This window comes from Mustelus asterias, chromosome 21 (assembly GCF_964213995.1).
Source record: "Mustelus asterias chromosome 21, sMusAst1.hap1.1, whole genome shotgun sequence".
Taxonomy (NCBI): domain Eukaryota; kingdom Metazoa; phylum Chordata; class Chondrichthyes; order Carcharhiniformes; family Triakidae; genus Mustelus; species Mustelus asterias.
Window position 1 is genome coordinate 60,891,188 of NC_135821.1, and position 21,914 is coordinate 60,913,101.

Genomic DNA, 21,914 nt, shown 5'->3' on the forward strand with positions numbered 1-21,914 from the left:
CCCACCCAACCTGATGTTTGCTGCAATTAGTCACAACAGATCCCTTGAAGGCCCAAATTTGATCAGGCCATCATCATCACTGGCCTGGGCAGATCCACAAGAAAAATAGGAAGAGGTCATTCATCCTCTCACACCTGTTCTATTCAATTAGATCATTAGACCAACAACTTTACAGAATCATAGGAACGCAGAATAGTTACGGCTCTGAAGAAGGCCATTCAGCCATTGTATCCATGCCAGCACTTTGCAAGAGCAACTCTGCTAGTCCCACTCCCTGCCCCCTTTCCCTGCAGCCCTGAAATCCTTCTTCTCTTCAGAAGTTTATCCATTTCCCTTTTGGAAGTCACAATTGAATCTTCCCCCACCTCATTCACAGGCAGTGCATTCCAAATCCTAACTACTCACCACAGGAAAAGACTCACTTGTGATGCAGTCACTACCTTAGTCGGAATCCTCTGGTTCTGAATTCTCCCACCAATGGGAACAGTTTCTTCCCATTTACTGTGTCTTGGCCTCATGGTTGTGAACACCTCTATCAAACCTCCTCTCAACCTCCTCTTCTGCAAGAAGAGCAACCCAGCTTCACCAATCTATCTACTCAAAAGATGTCTCATATCCCTGGAACCATTCTCAGAAGCCTTTTCTGCACCCTCTCTAACATCTTCATATCCTTCCTAAAGTCTAATGGCTCAAAGTTGGATACAATGCCCCAGCTGAGGTTGAACCAATGTTTTATAAGTGTTCATTGTAACTTTGCTTTTGTACTTTAATGTTTCAGTTTGAAAACTATAGAAATATTTTGTTTTAATTCATTTACAGGATGTGGGCATCGCTGGCTGGGCCACCGTTTATTGGCCATAAGAGCCAACTACATTGCTGTGGGTCTGGAGTCACATGCAGGTCAGACCAGGTAAGGACGGCAGATTGCCTTCCCTAAAAGGACATTAGTGAACCAGATGGGTTTTTACAACAATCGAAAATGGTTTCATGGTCATCATTAGATCTTTTAATTTCAGATTTTTATTGATTTCAAATTTCACCATCTGCTGTGGTGGGATTTGAACTCAGGTCCCCAGAGCATTATCCTGGGTTTCTGGATTACTTATTTAGTGACAGCACCACTACACCACCACCTGCCCCGATAAATCGACTCCTAGCCTCCCTTTTTTTGGGAGATGAGAGCCTTCCCGGTTTCCCTCATCTTTTGTGTGCAAGTGCTTCCTGAGGTCAGGCCTAAAGGCCCCAAATTTAATTTTAAGGTTATAGCTCTTTGCCCAGGACGTCCCCATCAGTTACAATATTTCAATCTATAGTCCCATTAATTTGCATATACCAAAGTAAACTCAAAAGACACAACAGCATTAAAACGCATTGTAAATGTCCCAGAGACTAGTTTCCTCTTCCAGCCCACATTCACACTGGCCTCCCCTGCCCCATAAAATCTGTGCTGCTGTACGGTTTCGCTCCTTTCCTGCAACTTCACATTGCTCTCTTCTAAAAATGAAGCTAGCCTTAGGAGCCCATCACTTGCTATCGAGAGGAAAACATCTTACTTTCCCCTCACTTCAGATGCCCAAAAGACCCTTAGCCAGCAAGAAATGTGATTAATCCCTCAGAGCAGTCAAATCTGAACAGTGAGATGCCAATCATCCAATCCTTAGTGGGAATAATATTTGCACTGGCTGAACAGTTACAAGATTTTTATCTGCTCTTTTCCACCCAACCATTTATTGATGATTTCTGCTCCCTATTTTGTCCTCTTTCCTCAATACTTTGTGGTCAGCTAGCAATTGTTTTCCCCCAGAAGAAAAACAACTCATTTGGGTTTTCATCGTTTTACATTCTGAGGAAGAGGTGATAGCCTCCATCAACAGAAAGTGGGGATTAATTATTGAAGCGGAGAAAGATTCAGGGTTATGGGAAAATTGATGGGATAAACAGAACCAATGGTGCTTGTAAACCTCAATGGCTCTCTGACTTTTGCGACCGTTCAAGATCTTGGATTTGTAGACCATTTTTCAATACCTCAGGATGCTGCAGTGTGTTTTACAGTCAATGACGTACTTTAAAAGCATTGTCACTGTCATATAGTGTGGGAAATGCCGCAGAGAATTTGTACATTGAAAGGTTCTACAAACAGCAGTGTGATAATGATCAGGTCATCGGTTGTTTTGTTTTTTTAAGTGATGTTGGTTAAGGAATAAATCTTGGCAGGACACCAGGGAGAACTCCCTATTCCTTTTCAAACAGTGCCGCGGGACCTCTTGCACCCACCTGAGAAAACAGAGAAGTGGTGACTTAATGTTTTATCTGAAAGACAACACCATCAATAGTGCAGAGCTCCCTCAGTACTACACTGAGGACCTCACAGCCTAGATGAGGTGCTCAGGTCTCTGCAGTGGGACAATCAATCATCTGACTTAGATGTCGGAGTGCCATATTCTAAGCCACAGCCAGCAACAACACAGTAGGCAGGAAGAGGTTTGGTGGGGAGAGGGAGGGTGGGAATGTTAAAAGTTAAAGAAAAAGTATCTTCAAACACTGCTCTGCTGAAGCCTTAAAAGGTAATGTCACAAGATGTACGTGCACAAGGGAAGGAATTCTAGCTGGGTCAAAATTCACTGAGATTATCCTTCAAAATACATTTCATATATTAGATCGGTTAACTGTCTGCCTTGCTTAATAAATGGCAAATCAGCGGGGATAAAAATAAATCAAACACTGAAGTTTTGATTTACTCTCCACTTTCTTTGAAAAGGTTTTCATAAAAGAAACTCTTTCACAGACGATTAACCACCATGCAAAAATTTCCATTCTTCCCTTTCCAATCCCTGTTTGTCAGAATAATGCACAGTACAGCTTCAGTCAGTCATACCATCACAAAAAATTAACACATTTGGCTCAGTTCACACTTAAAATAGGAGCAGGGAGAGGCTATTCAGCCCCTTAAGCATGCTCTGTCATTCAATAGGATTGTGGTTGATCCCTTATCTCAGAACCATACTCTCACTCTCTCCCCATACACCTTTAGTGTCTAGAAAACTATTTCCTTCTTAAATATATTCAGTCACTTGGCCTCCACAGCCTTCTGTGGTAGAGAATTCCACTGGTTCACCACCCTCTGAGGGGAGATATTTCTCCTCATCGCAGTCATAAATGGGCCACCCTCATATCCTGAGAGCGTGACCCCTTGTTCTAGATCTCCCAGCCAGGGGAAGTATCATCCCTGCATCCAGTCCACCCCATCAAAATTTTATACATTTCAACGAGCTCCCCTCACATTTTAGCTAAACTCCAGTGAACAGTCAACCCAATCTCTCCTCGTATGATAGCCTTGTCATCCCAGGAATCCGGCTGGTGATCCTCCACTGAACTCTCTCTATCGCAAATATATTATTTCTCAGGTAAGGAGATCAAATCTGTACACAATACTCCAGGTGTGACCTCATCAAGGCCCTGCACAGCTGCAGGAAGTCATTATCCTTCCTGTAGTTAAGTCCTCTGTAAGAAGTCTCACAACACCAGGTTAAAGTCCAACAGGTTTATTTGGTAGCAAATACCATCGTAAGTCCTCTTGCAGTGAAGGACAACATACCAATTACCTTTCTAACTGCTTGCTGTACCCGCATGCTTGCTTTCAATGACAGGTGTACAAGGACAAATCAACATTTCCCAATCTTTCACCATTTAAATACTCCTCTACATTCTGTTTTTCCTGCTGAAGTGGATAACTTCACACCTATCCATACGATACACCCTTTACCATATATTTACCCACTCACTGACTTGGATAAATTGCCTGAAGCCTCTTTACATCCTCCTCACCACTCCCCCAGCTAAGTTGGAAATATTACATTTGGTTCTCTCATCCAGATCATTGATGTGTTAAGTTTTTAAAGTTTATTTATTTGTCGCAAGTAGGCTTACATTAACACTGCAATGAAGTTACTGTGAAAATCCCCTAGTTGCCACACTCTGGCCCCTGTTCAGGTACACTGAGGGAGAATTTAGCACGGCCAATGCACCTAACCAGCACGTCTTTCGGACTGTGGGAGGAAACCGGAGGAAACCCACGCAGACACGGGGAGAACGTGCAAACTCCACACAGACAGTGACCCAAGCTGGGAATCGAACTCGGGTCCCTGGCATTGTGAGGCAGCAGTGCTAATCACTGTGCCATTGTGAATTGCTGGGCCCAAGCACTGATCCCTGCAGTACCTCACTAGTCACCGCCTGCCACTATGGAAAGGACCTATTTATTGCTACTCAGTTTCCTGTCTGCTAACCAATTCTGAATCCACACCAATACCTTACATCCAATCCTATGTGCTCTAATTTACATGAGACTTTATCAAAAGCTTTCTAAAAGTTCAAATACACCACATCCACTGGTTCTCCCTTATATGTTCTACTGGTTCTGTCCTCAAAACTCCAGTAGGTTTGTCAAACATGATTTCCCTTTCACAAATCTATTTTAACTTTGTCCGATCCCTTTGCTATGTTCCAAGGTTCCTGTTACCTTACACTTTATAATAGACTCTAGCATTTTCCTTACCACTGATGTTCAGCTAACAGGTTTGTGATTTTCTGTTTTCTCCCTCCCTCCTTTTTTAATAGTGAGGTTACATTTCCCACCCTTCAATCTATCAGGACATCCAGAATTTTAGAAGGTGACAATCAACAGAATACTACAGTGCAGAAGAGGCCCTTCAACCCATCGAATCTGCACCGACACACGAGAGACTCTGGCCTGCCCACCTAATCCCACTTGCCAGCACGTGGCCCAGAGCCTTGAATGTTATGGCATGCCAAGTACTCACCCAAGTACCTTTTAAAGGATGTGAGGCATCCCGCCTCCTCCACCCTCCCTGACAGCGCATTCCAGACTGTCACCACCCTCTGGGTAAAAAAGCTTTTCCTCAAATCCCCCCTAAACCTCCCACCCCTCACTTTTAACTTGTGCCCCCTCATAACTGACCCTTCAACTAAAGGGAACAGCTGCTCCTTATCCACTCCGTCCATACCCCTCAATCAGGTCACCCTTCAGTCTTCTCTGCTCCAGAGGAAACAAACCAAGCCTATCCGACCTCTCTTTATTAGTAAAAATGTTCCATCCCAGGCAACAGCCTGGTGAATCTCCTCTGCACCTCTTCCAGTGTGATCACATCCACTATTTCCATAGCCACCTCCTTCAATAACCTGGGATGTCGATTATCAGACTCTGGAGATTTATCAGCTTTCATTAAATTCTCCAGCACTACTCCCCTAATAATACTAATTTAGTCAATTCCTCCTTTTCACTAGACCTTAGACCCTTAGCATTTCTGGGAAGTTATTTGTGTCTTCTTCCTTGAAGACAGAACTAAAGTAGTTGTTTAATTGCGCTGCCATTTCTTTGTTCTCCATTATAAATTCTCCTGTTTCGAACTGTAAGGAACCTACACTTGTCTTCGCTAATCCTTTTTAAAAAAAAATATACTTACAGAAGTTTTTACAGTCCACCTTTATGTTCCTTGTGAGTTTACTCTCATACTTTATTTTTCCCCTTAATCAATCTCTGTCATCTTTGCTGAACTCTGAACTCCCAATCCTCAGACTTGCTATTTTTCAGAGCAACTTTATATCCTCTTTGGATCTAATCTTTAATGTATTTTGTTAGCCTTCTTTGGGCCACTTTTTCTGTTGTGTGAAAGGGCGGCATGGTAGCACAGTGGTCAGCACTGCTGCCTCACAGCGCCAGGGACCCGGGTTCAATTCCAGCCTCAGGTTATTGTCTGTGTGCAGTTTGCACCTTCTCCCTGTGTCTGCATGGGTTTCCTCCGGGTGCCCTGGTTTCCTCCCACAGTCCAAAGATGTGCGGGTTAGGTGGATTGACCATGCTAAATTGCCCCTTAGTGTCAGGGTGACTAGCTAGGGTAAATGCATGGGGTTATGGAAATAGAGCCTGGGTGGGATTGTGGTCAGTACAGACTCGATGGGCCAAATGGCCTCCTTCTGCACTGTAGGGATTCTGTGAATGTATAACCGTTGCAATGCATGCATTCATCCCTTAAATATTAGCCATTGCCTATCCACAGCCATGCCTTTTAATGAAGCTCCCCAATCTGTAGCCAACTCACCCCTCATACCTTATGTAGTTTCCTTTGTCTAGATTTTAGGACCCTATCAATCTAATTATAAGTTGTGACTTACAGAGTCCAGAGGAATGAATGGCTTTAATCAACTTCTTCATCTTCAGCAAGATAGTCTGATCCGCTTCCAGTGACTACAAGACAAAACAAAGAGAGAACCGTCAGCGCACAGGCTTCCCAAGAGACTTCCAACAGCAAAACACAGGAAGAGAAATACAGCTCAAACAGGCTGCACCAACAGCAGACCTCAGCGCCAAACATAAATACAACAGGAGTGGCTAAATTTAATCTCACTCACCACCTCGCAAAATAAAAGGTCAAAAAAAGCTCAACATTGCCCCCAATCCTTCCTCAAACAAGTGTCTTGCAGCTTTAACAAGCACTATCTATAGAGCACAAATGTCACCCTTCCAGCAACTAGAACTGGACATAGGACCAAGGTACTGTTTGGCCACAGCTCTTTAATTTGAAGGGAAGTTGTGACCTGTACTCAACTGTTTCAGTTTTGAGTTCTCGACTTTATTTGCTTTGTTAATATTTGGCCAGTGAGTGGACGCATCGAGAAACTAAAACTGAGATTTCCCAATGCCTTTCCAAGGTACAATCATCTGGTCCAATTTCCTCTCAAAATATGGCCTGCCTCCGATCTTACCTCATTTTCTCCCCCCCCCCCCTGCCCCATCACCACCCTGCGACACCCACCTTTTAAAAAAATTTGATTTGTTATTGTCACATGTATTGGGATACAGTGAAAAGTATTGCCTCTTGCGCGCATACAGCCGAAACATACCGTTCATAGAGTACACGGGGAGAAGGAAAGGAGAGGGTGCAGAATATGGTGTTGCAGTTACCGATAGGGAGTTAAAGCACAATTTTAAAAGCTTGGGTCGGGAGTAAAACGATGGAAATAGAGGGTATGCTGGGGACAGCTTGTAAAAGGTCACCTTGCTCCAGCGCCATCTTTCTTCCTTCCTTACGTCAAATTTGCAATTTGATGTCTGTAAATTTTCCTTTTCTGAATCTAAGTCATTATCATAAGTAAGGAACATAGAATTTTGCAATATACAAACAGACCATTCGACCTGACTATCAATGCCAGTGTTTTGACTCCACATAAGCCTCCTCCAACCCTACTTGATCCAGCAATATTAACATATCCTCTATTCCTTTCACCTTCATGCACTGGATTAGCTTCCGCCTACATGCCTCTTGGGAGTCCCAGCACCACTCTAAGGAGGCCCAACCCAACACTTGCCCATTCCCACCATTCCAATACAACTCTTGTAACCTCCCCCCCCCAACCACCATCCCTCCTCCAAGGAGCGCCAGTGGCTTCCTACCCTTCAACCAGTTTCAGATGCAGTCCAACCCTTCACTGATTACTCACTGTCTAGCACGTTATTGTAAGGAACAACAGTCGGCCATTCAGCCCTCATGTCGGTTCTACCATTCAATTAGAGCATGTTTGATCTGTATCTGAATTCCATCTGCCCACCTTGGCTCTGTAACCCCGAATACAAAATTTATCAATCTCAAGATTCGAAATGTTCAGTTGAACTCTAACCTGAACAGCTTTTGGGGAAAGAGAGTTCCAGATTTTCACTACATTTTGTGTTAGGAAGTGCAACCTAACAGCTCGTGTGAAGAGCCAAGCTCTAATTTTAAGATTGTGGCCGCTTGTTTTGGACTCCCCCACCAAAGGCAGGTTTCTTTCCATCTAAACGATCAACTTCTTTGCTCGCCTCGATTACACAACAGCTTCATCATTTGTACATGAGGGAATACAAGTCAAGTCATAACTTCATAAAGAACGTTCCCAATGGTGGGAGAGTCCAGAACTAGGGGTCATAGTTTGAGGATAAGGGGTAAACCTTTTAGGACTGAGGTGAGGAGAAATTTCTTCACCCAGAGAGTGGTGAATGTGTGGAATCCATTACCACATGAAGTAGTTAAAGCTAAAATGTTGTGGTTTCAAGAAGGAGTTAGAGATAGTTCATAGGGCTAAAGGGATCAAAGGGATGGAGGGGTTGGGGATCAGGGTATTGAATTCAATGATCAGGCATGATCAAAATGAATGGGGGAGCAGGCTCAAAGGGCCGAATGGCCTACTCCTTTTTCTAGTTTCTATGTTAACACCTTTAGACAAAGGGTCATCCAGACTTGAAACGTTAGCCCTGTTCTCTCTCCACAGATGTCACATATCTCGTGAAAAAGTTGGCATAACTCGGACTAAAGTTACCATGGCAACATCTTTTACCTGGAGGAAGTGAGTGAAGTCAAAGGAGAAGTTGTGTGAACAAGTTCAGCCAGGTGGAGGTGAGGGTTGGTTGGGCTTCCACACAAGGAAGCAGAAAGCCCCCACCACAACTACAGTCAACACCCTCCACCACTTTAACAGTTTCCAATATTGTGACCCTAACTGGATCCTTTTCCCCACGGGACGCCGAATCTCTCCACACTTCCATCCCTTACTCTGACAACGTGAGGGTCCATAACATCTCTGCATCAATCTCATCATATTTCCCCAATGCCCTTAAACTAATTATTTCATTGCAAGATGAGAGCTCTGTAAAATAATTTGAATTTTAGTTCTGACATTGTGACCGCTGCATGTAAGCAACAGCAGATTTACACATCAAACATGTTTGCATAATTTGCATAGAGGATATTCCCATACTCATCTCCAGACACCAATCTATATTCAAAGTTGCGAAACTCCCCACTTGTTTCACTACACCTCTTCCTTTAAACTCACAAGAATTGAAAGTTAGACAAACAATCAATGTTGCTAAAAGGAATATAATAGTCCCAGAGGAAGACTGCATCAATCAAACAGGACTGGCCTACCTTACCCCCCCCCCAGCCTAGGCCTCTCTCACCCTCACCCACCTCTAGCTCGAGCCCTACTATCCAGCCTCACCTCTCCTTCCTCCCATGCCTGACATTTCCTTTTGCCTACCCTGTGCTCAATTCCACCTCTCATGCCCTCTTGCCAATGGGTTGTAACGTCGTCATGGCAGCCTTTAGCTGGCATCAGTCGGCGGGAGGTTTCCGTGTCTCCACCAATGAGGGGAAAATTCCATCCAGGGTTCATAACCCTATTCAAGAACCAGCAATCCCTGCTGATTGCATGTTGTCAGAGGTCAGGTAAGGGTTTGGCAGAGGTCGAATGCAAATCCATGAAATGGGTGCATCTGGAAGGTATCAGAGGGGCTAGCAGAATTCACAAAGCACCCAGCAAGTGAGTGAGTGCTTTCAGGAGCAAAGGGGTGAAGTCTGCAAAAACAAACAGACAAACCAACATTCTCCCTATTATTTACTGTGCATAGATAAAGAATTACTGGCAACAGCCCTATTGCATCAACTTGGAATCCATCCAGACGTAAAGAACAAAACAATACAAAGCTCCCTTTGTCCCAGAGTCACTTCCCCAAGTTTAAAAAAGGCATTTGTTGTTCTTGTAGCACAATCTGCTACTATTTTGTTCCCCTCCCTCACTTGAGATTTGCATTGGGGTACAGTCCTGGGGCAATCACAGTCCTTACGGTGCATCACGCATGTACCAATTTCTTCAGGCATAAGATTAACTGTTAGGTGTTCAAACTCTTGAAGGGATTTGAGAGAGTAAATGTGAAACTGTTTTTGCTGACTGGAGGGGGGAGGGAGGTCAGTGGCCAGAGGACACAGATTTAAGATAATTAGTCAGCAACAGAGGTGACAGGAGTTAGAAACAAATTACTGAGCAAGTTGCCACAAATCTGGAATGCACAGGAAAGGCTGGTGGAAGCGGATTCGATACTTACAGGAAAGTTCTGCTGAGCAAAAGCAGGGGTAATGAGGCTAATTGGATAGCTTTCAAGAGCTGGCACAGGCAGAATAGCCTCCTTCAGAGCTATGTCATTCTATGATTACTCAAGCAAGAAGGCTTGACAGCTGAATTCAATATGGGCTTGTCCTCCCACACCAAGAGGAGAACACACACACACACTCCAGTCGCTAGGGAAGGGGGGGAAAAGGAGATGCAGAAACCTTTGCTGGATTCCCCTCCCTGTGTAGGGGAGGGGTGGGTGATAGACAGCTCCGGCACCCCAACCGAGGCTGCTGAGCCCAGCACAGAATGGGGGGGGGGGGTTTCCAACAATCTCGAGCCTCTCTCTGTGCGACTCGCAGTCACGCCAGGCAGTGATGCAGCTGCTAGCTATTTTACAATCAGTGCAGCTCAATCTAGAAAAGCTCATGCTGCATTCCTCACCGTTGCCTTTTCAGGCAACTGAACCCAGATAAAATGGGTAACATCTGCCTTAACATCTGAGCACAAGGGTTCACACATAAACCTCAGTGAACAGCAAATGCCTCCGTGTATTACTAAAGGTACAGAACATGCAGGCGTACCACCACATCTCCAATAATGCCCCACCACTCAATTGTATTACCATCATTAGTTTGAAGTTACAAAGCCAGTTAGGGCTGATCTCGTCAGTTCACTATAGACTGCCCTCCACCTGATCGCACTCTAACGCAGATGTGTCAGAACCAGATTTTGTTCAAAGGTTCTCCCAGTGTACTCTACAACAGGGAATGTGGGCTAGTTACTCTGTAAGGTGCTATTAAAGCACAACTTTACCACTTATAGAGCCCCTATACACTGAGGAATTACCCTTCAATAGGACAATCTTAATACTAAAAAACTCGCCTTTATATAACATTTATCACATCCAATGTCTCAAAGCACTTTACAACAAAGTCAGTGTAGCTGTAATTGTAGGAGGGATCACAGCAGCCTACTTGCACACAGCAAACTCCCACAAACAGCAATGTTCAGTGGTGTTGTCTGAGTGATGAATATTTGCCAGGACACTGGGGAGATAACCGGACACTTAGAAAACAATGATATGATGGGACAGGGTCAACTTGGATTTATGAAAAGGAAATCATGTTTGACAAACCTGTTGGGAGTTTTTTTGAGGATGTAGCATAGAATTTTTAAAAACTTTTTTTATTTATTAGTGTCACGAGTAGGATTACATTAACACTGCAATGAAGTTACTGTGAAAATCCCTGAGTCGCCACATTCCGGCACCTGTTCGGGTACACTGAGGGAGAATTTAGCATGGCCAATACACCTAACCAGCATGTCTTAAGACTATGGGAGGAAACCGGAGCACCCGGAGGAAACCCACGCAGACACGGGGAGAACGTGCAGACTCTGCACAGACAGTGACCCAAGCTGGGAATCGAACCCGTGGTCCCTGGCACTGTGAGGCAGCAGTGCTAACCTCTGTGCCATTGTGCCGCCCCCATGTGCTAAGGAAGAACAGGTGGATATCATAGAATCATAGAAACCCTACAGTACAGAAAGAGGCCATTTGGCCCATCGAGTCTGCACCAACCACAATCCCACCCAGGCCCTACCCCCATATCCCTACATATTTACCCATTAATTTACGCATCCCAGGACACTAAGGGGCAAATTTAGCATGGCCAATCAACCTAACCCGCACATCTTTGGACTGGTGATTGTGAGTCCAATGACTGGTGATATGTAGTATTTGGATATTTAAAAGGCTTTTGATGAGGTCCCAGACACAAGGTTAGAGAATAAAATTAGAGCACATGGGATTGGGGGTGATGTACTGGTATGAATTGAGAATTGGTAAACAGACAGAAACAGAGTAAGAACAAACAGACCATTCTTAGGATGACAGACCGTTATTAGTGGGACACCATAAGGATCGGTGCTGGGATCACAACTCTTCACAATCTATATAAATTATTTGGATGTGGAGACCAAATATAATATTTCTAAATTTGCTGATGTCTCAAAGCTAAGTGGGAATGTAAGTTGTGAGGAGGATGCAAGGAGGCTCCAATCAGATTTGGACAGGCTAAGTTAGGTTTAGGTTAATGTTAAGACATGACAAATGGATTTTTTTGAATTGATTCATGGATTGTGGACATTGCTAGCTGGACCAGCATTCATTGCCCATCCTTATTGTCCTCGACAAGGCAGTCCATGTATATAATGTGAATAAGTGTGGAGCTATTTACTTCGTAGAAAGAAAAACAGAAAGACAGAGTATTTCTGAAATGGTGAGAGGTTGGGAAGTGTCTCACAAATCACCAGGCAAGAGTGTTCTCTTCCTGTTGGGGAACACTTCAGCGGTCACAGGCATTCGGCCTCTGATCTTCGGATAAGCTTTCTCCAAGGCGGCCTTCACGACACACGACAGTGCAGAGTCGCTGAGCAGAGACTGATAGCCAAGTTCTGCACACATGAGGACGGCCTCAACCGGGATCTTGGGTTCATGTCACACTATCTGTAACCCCCACGACTTGCCTGGGCTTGCAAAATCTCACTAACTGTCCTGGCTGGAGACAATACACATCTCTTTAACCTGTGCTTAACGCTCTCTCCACTCACATTGTCTGTATCTTTAAGACTTGATTACCTGTAAAGACTCGCATTCCAACCAATATTTTGTAAATTGAGTTTGTGTCTTTATATGCCCTGTTTGTGAACTGAAATTCCACTCACCTGATGAAGGAGCAGCGCTCCGAAAGCTAGTGGCTTGTGCTACCAAATAAACCTGTTGGACTTTAACCTGGTGTTGTGATACTTCTTACAGCATTTATTGCCCATCCCTCATTGCCCGAGGGCAGTTGGGAGTCAACCACATTGCTGTGGCTCTGGAGACACATGTGGGCCAGACCAAGTAAGGGCAGCAGATTTCTTTCCCTAAAGGACATTCAGATGGGTTTTCCGACAATCAACAATGGTTTTCGTGGTCATCAGTAGATTCTAATTCCAGATTTTTTTTATTGAATTCAAATTTTACCGTCTGCCATGGCAGGATCTGAACCTAGGTCCCCAGAACGTTAGCGGAGTGTCTGGATTAATAGTATAGCAATAATACCACTAGGCCAACACGCCCCTAAATGCTTTCGGTCATCGATCCCAATAACTTCATGGGTGGTTTGTTATCAAGGATTTTTCTGTGAAGCATCTTGGGACATTTTACCGAGTTAAAGGCTGCACATAAATGCAGGTTGTTGGTTGGAAATGCTTTACAGTGGAAGACAGTGTTAAGTGTTCAACACAGTGCGCATACAGGGCAAGGTTACGAACTTGGTGGGACATATTCCTGTTTCTCCCATCTTCAACCCTCACAGTGCCAACCACTGGATTCTGGACACAACCACCTGCGCAGCGCACTCTGTTGTAATATGTCTTTAAGGGATAGTAACACGACTTCACCGTAAGGGAAGTATGTCGTGTGATCTAGCCGCAGTTTCACTTTGGCCTGGAGCAGAACACAGCATACACAGCTCCTCAGCTCTGATGCCCTCAAGCTTTCTATCCATGTATATCTGTTCACATGTGCCTAGAATTAATAAGTGAACTCACAAGGTGTTTTCACAGTCCCTGATGAGCAATTGGTGCCTTTATATGATTATACTGCTGAGGCTTTATAAGGCGCTGGTCAGACCACATTTGGAATATTGTGAGCAATTTTGGGCCCCGTATCTAAGGAAGGATGTGCTGGCCCTGGAGAGGGTCCAGAGAAGGTTCATGAGAACCTTCATGAGGAGCGCCTGTACTCGATGGAGTTTAGAAGGATGAGGGGAGGTCTCATTGAAACTTACAGAATGCTGAAAAGCCTGGATAGAGTGGACGTGGGGAAGATGTTTCCATTAGTGGGAGAGGCTAGGATCTGAGGGCACAGCCTCAGAGTAAAGGGATGACCCTTTAGAACCAAGGAATTTCTTCAGCCAGAGGGTGGTAAATCTATGGAACTCATTGCCTCAGAAGGTTGTGGAGGCCAGGTCATTGAGTGTATTTAAGACAGAGATAGAAAGGTTCTTGATTGGTAAGGGGATCAGAGGTTACGAGGAAAAGGCGGGAGAATGGGGTTGAGAAACTTAACAGCCATGATTGAATGGCGGAGCAGACTCAATGGGCCAAATGGCCTAATTCTGCTTCTATATCTTGTGGCCTTTTAACACACACATCTTCCTCAGCCAATTGGAAAACAAATGGATTCTTTGTTGCATGGTTGGTAACTTCTCACCTGTCAGTTAAAAAGATCTTATTTGTCCCACCAACTCTTAATATTTTCACACCTAATAACCAAGTGTTCAATGAAGAAAAGCTTAAAATAAGCACGCATAATGTTTCTTCAGCAGTGTCATGGAGATAGTGCATTATTTCTTAGAGTTGCCAAGATAATCCTAGGAGGGTTGATAACCTTAGTGAAGAGAAATAATGTGTAGGCCAATGTATTTAAAATCAAGAAGAAGCAAGAGTGGAGAAGTGGATGGATGGAGCGTCCACAATAGAATATAGGGAAGTAAGGAATATCAAGGAGCAGAGGAGGGAATGTCTTAAACATAAATGTTTAACTTTCAGTAGATGTTTCGGGTCTGCCAAACAAGAATAATCACTCAGTCAATCTGGCAATTCTTATGTCAGGGCACATTCGTGGAATCAAACAACAAAAGAATGTAACAGTAGTGTTCAATTGTTCTGTGTGTGATTAGAGGAGTCTGTTTACTATTGATGCTCACTGCGCTTGATAGATAAGCCTGGTTGTGGGCTCAGAGTAGAGTAAAGTAAACAAACTGTAAAAGTTGCTGGAAGCAAAGAACTGTAAAACGGTGGAGCAGACATTTTAAAGCTCTGAAAAAAACCTGCTGCACACATGGAAACGATGATACAAAGTTGGATGGGAGGGTGATCTGTGAGGAGGATGCAGAGATGCTTCAGCGTGATTTGGACAGGCTGAGTGTGTGGGGGCATGTGCATGGCAGATGCAGTATGACATGGAGAAATATGAGGTTATCCACTTTAGTAGCAAAAATAGGAAGACTTACTTATTATTAAGATTATTACTTAAATGGATGTAAATTGAGAGAGGTGGATACTCAGCGACACCTTGGAGTCCTTGTGCATCAGTCGCTGAAAGTAAGCAAGCACGCAATTACAGCAGGCAGTAAACAAGGCAAATGATATGTTGGCCTTCATTGCGAGAGGATTTGAGTATAGGGAAAGTGATGTTTTGCTGCAATTGTCTAGGGCATTGATGAGGCCACACCTGGAATATTGTGTGCAGTTTAGGTGTCCTTCTCCGAGGAAAGATATCCTTGCTATAGAGGGAGTACAGCGAAGGTTTACCAGGCTGATTCCTGGGATGGCAGATCTGTCATATGAGGAGACACTAAGTCGGTTAGGATTATATTCACTGGAGTTTAGAAAAGTGAGAGGAGATCTCATAGAAACTTATAAAATTCTAACGGGGTTAGACAGGACAGATTCAGAAAGAATATTCCCAATGATGGGGGGAGTCCAGAACTAGGGATCATAGTTTGAGGATAAGGGGCAAACCTTTCAGAACTGAGGTGCGGAGAAATTTCTTCACCCAGAAGGTGGTTAATGTGTGGAATTCACTACCACAGAATGTAGTTGAGGCTAAAATGTTGCACGATTTCAAGAAGAAATTAGATATAGCTGTTGGGGCCAAAGGGATCAAGGGATATGGGAGGAAAATCAGGATATTGAATTTGATGATCAGCCATGATCAAAATGAATGGCAGAGCAGGCTCGAAGGGCCTACTCCTACTTCTAGTTTCTATATTCCTATCACTGCATAGCTCCGCAGCATGTAAAATATACAACAGAGGCCACTCGCCCCATTGTGTCTGTGCTAGCTTTTTGAAAGAGCTATCCAATTAGTCCTACTCTCCGCCCTTTCTCTATGGCTTGCAAATGTTCTTCTGCAAGTATTTATCCAATTTACTTTTGAAAGTGACTATTGAAACAGCTTCCACCACACTTTCAGGGAGTACAATCCAGGTCATAACCCATCACTGCATTTCAAGAAATGTTTTTCAATTCCCCTATGGCTTCCTTTGCCAATTATTCAAACTGATTTATTATCAGATGGAGAGAATGACGCTTTTGGAAGACAGTTGCCAACATTTAACATTCCAATTTCATTTAAACACATTTTCTGCCGATGCAAATGCATGAAAAACCTTCAATGATCGCTGTCATGGGACACAGAAGTATAAGGGGAAAAAAAACAAACTTTAAAAAAAAATCAATTGGCCCTACTTGTCCAGGAAAGCCTTTGGAACTGGACTTTCAACTGCCTCGGACTTTGCCCACGTCACAAGCGAAACAAATTCCATGCCTACACAGGCAAATCAACACTTATTGCTTTGCCTGGGTTGCTCAGTCGGTAGAGCAAGGGACTCTTAATCCCAGGGTCGTGGGTTCGAGCCCCACGTTGGGCGATAGTATTTTCCTGCATTATTTCACTCCAAATTCTAGCATATAATCACACTAGGAACTGACCACCTTAAGTCAGAGTCCTCTGGTTACAAATCCTCCTCCAATCACTGAAAATTAAAATGTTCTAACTGAAAAGGTGATGCAAGCCAATGCCGCAAATAATATTTTTTAAAAACGAGTTGGACTAGTACTTGAGGAAGAATAATTACGGACAAATAAAAATGAAGTGGGTGGGGGGGGGGGTTATGGAAGGCAATGATGGGCAGAATAATCTTTGGCACTGCAAGCTTCTCTGACTCAACGAAATGTCTTCAAGACAATTCTGGGATTTGACTTTTCAGGATCAGTGACAAAGTCCATAAATAAAACGGACGATTTATTTTAATCTTTTCCAATTAAGGATGGCACGTGTCAAACTGGGTCAGATACGGAGACCATGAGGAGCCAGACTTGGAAAATTGTACGCCTCACATGTTTGTGCACTTGTGGTCAAGTCTCTTAAAGCATCAGCATGCCAGTGGAATCAGACGCAGAGCTGGGTAAACTTGCAGACAAGGAATCCAAATGGAGGTTTGGTGGAAAATGTTAGGCAGCAACTAGGTACACAAAACTAACTGGCAAAGTGAATAAAAATCAAACATTGATTAGATCTTTTTTTAACATAGCAGAGATATGACCAGAATTCTTAAATAGAGGGACTGTTTCCAGAAGGAACCATTTTAAATGTAAAGCTATCTGGAGAGACTCGAGAAGCTGGAATTGATCTCCTTAAATCAGAAAATGTTAAGGGAAGATTCAATAGCAGTGTTCAAAATCAAGAAGCATTTTGATAAAAAGTAAGTAATGAGAAACCAGTCTCACTGCCAGGAGAGTTGGTAACCAGGGGGATATAGATTTAAGATCACTGACAAAACAGCTAGAGGCAAGATGAAAAGAGGAAACGTTTACGCAGCTGAAGTTAGGCGGCAGTGGTTTGCACTGCTGCCTCACAGCACAGGAACCCGGGTTCGATTCCCAGCTTGGGTAGAGGCTGCACGTTCTCCCAGTGTCTGCATAGGTTTCCTCTGGGTGCTCCAGTTTCCTCCCACAGTCCGAAAGATGTGCTGGTTAGGTGAATTGGCCGTGCTTAAAAAACTCTCCTTCAGTGTACCCGAACAGGCGCCGGAGTGTGGCGACCAGGGGATTTTCACAGTAACCTCATTGCAGTGTTAATGTAAGCCTACTTGTGACACTAACAAATAAACTTAAACTTATGGCCTGGTTCAGGTTGCCAGGTGAAAGCAGATTCAATAATAACTATAAAAAGTTCAAAGGTTTGGGGATGATACAAAACTGTGAGGAGGACAATGAGGAACTTCAAAAGATATATACAATTTGGTGGAGTGGATAGAAAGGTGGCAGATGAAGTGTGAGGTGATGCATTTTAGTAGGAAAAACATGGAGAGACAACATAAAATAAGAGTAAAATTCTTAAAGGAGTGCAGGAGCAGAGGGACTGGAGTATATACACGTGTATAGATCATTGCAGATGGAAAGACCAGTTAATAAAGCATTCTGGGCTTCACTAATAGGGGCATAGAATACAAGAACAAGGAGGTCATGCTGAACTTATACAAAACACTAGTTAGACGTCAGCTGGAATATTGTGTACAGTTCTGGGCGCCATTGGAAGGATGTGAACACATTGGAGAGAGCACAGAAGAGGTTTACAATAACGATTCCAGGAATGAGAAACTTCAGTTATGAGGATAGATTGGAGAGGTTGTGACTGTTCTCCTTGGAGAGAAGGCGGCTTAAGGGGAGATTTGATAGAAATGTTCAAAATCCTGAGTGGGTTGGACAGAGTAGATAGGGAGAAACTGTTCCCGCTCATAAAAGGATCAAAAACGAGAGGGTACAGGTTTAAAGTGATTTGCAAGAGAAGCAAATGTGATCTGAGAAATCACACAATGATTTGGTGGAGTGGGTGGATAGGTGGTAGATGAAGTTCAATGTAAAGAAGTATGAGGTGATGCGTTTTGGTAGGAAAAACATGGAGAGACAATATAAAATAAGGGGTAAAATTCTTAAAGGAGTGCAGGAGCAGAGAGACTGGAGTATATACGTGTAGTCTGGAATGCACTGCCTGGGAGTGTGGTGGAGGCAGGTTCAATCGAGGCATTCAAGGGGCATTGGATGATTATTCGAATAGACACAAAGTGCAGGGGTATGGGGAAAAAGGCAGGGAAATAACTCCATTTGGACAGCTGGTGCATAGATGGGCTGAATGGTTTCTGAGGAGACTAAGGAAATTTGGCATTTCTGCTACAACTCGCATCAACTTCTACAGATGCACCGTAGACAGCATTCTTTCCGGTTGTATCACAGCTTGGTATGGCTCCTGCTCTGTCTAAGACTGCAACAAACTACAAAGCGTCATGAACAAAGCCCAGTCCATCACTCAAACCAGCCTCCCACCCATTGACTCTGTCGACACTTCCCGCTGCCTCGGAAAAGCAGCCAGCATAATCAAGGACCCCACGCACCCCAGACATTCTCTCTTCCATCAGGAAAAAGATACAAAAATCTGAGGACACATACCAAGCGACTCAAAAACAGCTTCTTCCCTGCTGCCATCAGACTTTTGAGTGGACCTACCTCGCATTAAGTTGATCTTTCTCTACACCCTAGCTATGACCGAAACACTACATTCTGCATCCTCTCTTTCTCTATGAACAGTATGCTTTGTCTGAATAGCGCACAAGAAACAATACTTTTCACTGTATGTTAATACATGAGATAATAATAAATCAAAAAAAAATTCAGCGCCCGAACAATTCAGTGATTGAAAGGAAATTGGAAATATGCCTGAAGAAGCGGTTTTGCAGGGCAGCCAAGAAAGGGCAGGATGGTGAAGCTAATTGATTTGTTCAAAGAGGTGGCACGGACATGGTGAGCTACATGGCTTCCTCCTGTGCTGCAAGCTTCTATTCATTCCTGTTTTATTGCTGTATTGGTTCCCCATTCTCTCCGGAGGGACATGAACCTGCCTGTTGCTGATCTAATGGCCTCACCCAAGTGTTGACTCTCCACTTGCAAGTCTCGTGGAGAAGGGGGAATGGCAGGCCGTTCAACCGCTGAAACCGTCACAAGCCAAGCACAATCCCACTTTCAACTTAGGTCACCTCTGTGCTGTTCAGTGGAAGTCACAGGATTGCCAGTCTAGTTCCTACCTTGCTTGCCCCCCTCCCCTCCCCAAAGTTGAGGGGTGCTGAGGCAATGAGCACTGTCCCCATCACTGCTCCAGCAATTACCTATAACCACTGGTGCACTCACCCACTGAGCCATCCAGCATTTAATTTATTGATCCAAATCTTGCTGAGGTGGAGAATCTTTCTCCCCATATCTGTGTGGGTTTCCTCCAGGTGCTCCCGGTTTCTTCGCATAGAGCAAAAATGTCCAGGTTAAGTGGATTGACCATGCTAAATTGCTCCTTAGTGTCCACAGCTGTGTAGGACGGGGGAAGAGGGCCTGGGTAAGATACTCTGTCAGAGAAGTGGTGCAGACTTGATGGGCCAAATGGCCTCCTTCTGCACTGTGGAGATTCCATGAATCTTATGACATGTCATGATGACATTTTCCATGTACCTTACCTGAATATACTTTGTTGATAACAGCACAGCGAGTGTAACTGGGGGCTTCGCGACTGATGGAACTAACAGCAAAAAATATCAACCAGCAAGTTCTGGAGATTCACAACTCAGTGTATCTCAACCCCTGAATTTATTATTATTTATTAGTATTGCGAGTAGGCTTACATTAGCACTTCAATTAAGTTACTATGTAAATCCCCTAGAGGAAACCAGAGCACCTGGAGGAAACCCAAACAGACACGGGGAGAACATGCAAACTCAACGCAGACAGCGACCCAGGAATTGAAGCAACACTGCTAACCACTGTGCCACCCAATTTACTGGATGATTTGCATATTAACAACAACATGCCTCATTAACATACCCATTATTTTTCCACCATGATTTGTCCCATCATTTGTATTTGTTCTTACTCTACTGGTGGACAGTAATTAATTACATCAACTCAACTGGAACAGTGTTCTTGCTGTGCATTCTTTCAGCCAGGTTGCAATTAATTACATTATTAATTCAATTTGGTGTCAGCCACGGCTCAGCTGATAGCGCTCTCACCTTCTGCGTCAGAAGGTTGTGGATTGAGCACATACTCTGAGTAGACACTCCCCATGCAGTACTGAAGGAATGCTGCACTGTCAGCTGCCATTTTTTTGAAAGCACATAAAACAATCCCACAGTCCTATTTTGAAGACCAGCAAGTGTCCTGGCCAACATCCATTCCTCAAACAAATTTTTTCAGCATATCTTACATTTCAAATTACACTTCACTGCGTCGCAATACATGGCTTTGGGGGCTGTGAAAGGTACTATATAAATGTAAGTTCCTTTTGAAAAACAAAATCACTGCTGTTTGTGGGAGCTTGCTGTATGCAAATTGGCTGCATGTTTCCTACATGGAGCAGCACGGTGGCACAGTGGGATTGTTGTCGGAGCTGGCTCGATGGACTGAATGGTCTCCATCTGCACTTACGGATTCTACAATTCTATTACAGTGACTATACTTGATTTGCTGTGAAGCATTAGCCATATCCTAAGACCATGGCCGCGAAAGGCACTGTAGAAATGTAGGGAGACTTATTTCACAGATGACAATTGTAACATCCTGCCTGTTGCGATGTTCGTATAGCTGTCTTGTTTGGCTCAGTGTCATCCCTAATCCTCTCTCCAGGAATATTTTGAACATTGACAATGTCCACCTTTACATATGCTAATCGTATTACTTCAGGGCTTTAAATACAGAAGCTGGAATAACCAAAGATTTTATATATTTGGAAACCAAACAGCCATGCTCTGTTCAAATGTAGGAGACAGGTGTGTCTGAGGTTTAATCCACTATTTATCTGGAAAAAAAAATGGGCCCGAGGTGAAGGAAAATTGTATAACTGAATGTTGTTTGGATTTCCACTACATGAAGGGACTTCTTTCAGCCTTTCTCTCCCAGACATACTCATGACTCACATCTCCTCTGTGCTAACCATCTTTCCCCAGTTAGCACCACTGAGGTCACTGCTTGACTGACTGGGCTGGAGGGCTCTCGCCAGTTTCCACTGCCTCTCCCAGAAACTCCAACTAAATTTAACATCAACCAGCATTTATGTAACCCCTTTAAAGTTTCCAAGGTATACCACTGGCGTATTATCAGTCAAAAATCAACACTGAACCAAAGAGAGGGGGGGCCATTAGGACAAGTGGCCAAATGAGTGTGCAAATAAATAGTTTTTAAGGAGAATCTTAAGAACAGGGCAGCACGGTGGCACAGTGGCTAACACTGCTGCCTCACAGCGCCACGGACCCTGGTTCAATTCTGACCTCGGGTGACTGTCTCTGTGGAGTTTGCACGTTCTCTCCATGTCTGTGCGGGTT

General features: G+C 43.9%; 1 protein-coding gene and 1 non-coding gene across 3 annotated transcripts in view; one reads left to right on the forward strand and one right to left on the reverse strand.

The window, feature by feature from the left end:
* LOC144509316 (arf-GAP with SH3 domain, ANK repeat and PH domain-containing protein 2-like) overlaps positions 1–21,914 on the reverse strand; it is a 109,799-nt gene that overhangs the window by 80,175 nt on the left and 7,710 nt on the right. For both annotated transcript variants that reach the window (XM_078237975.1, XM_078237974.1), the window contains exon 2: positions 6,193–6,265. In XM_078237975.1, the coding sequence (XP_078094101.1) occupies positions 6,193–6,265 (73 nt within the window). The remainder of the gene's footprint in view (positions 1–6,192; positions 6,266–21,914) is intronic.
* Positions 16,352–16,424, forward strand: trnak-cuu (transfer RNA lysine (anticodon CUU)). The gene has a single exon. It is a non-coding gene; the product is annotated as a tRNA-Lys (tRNA).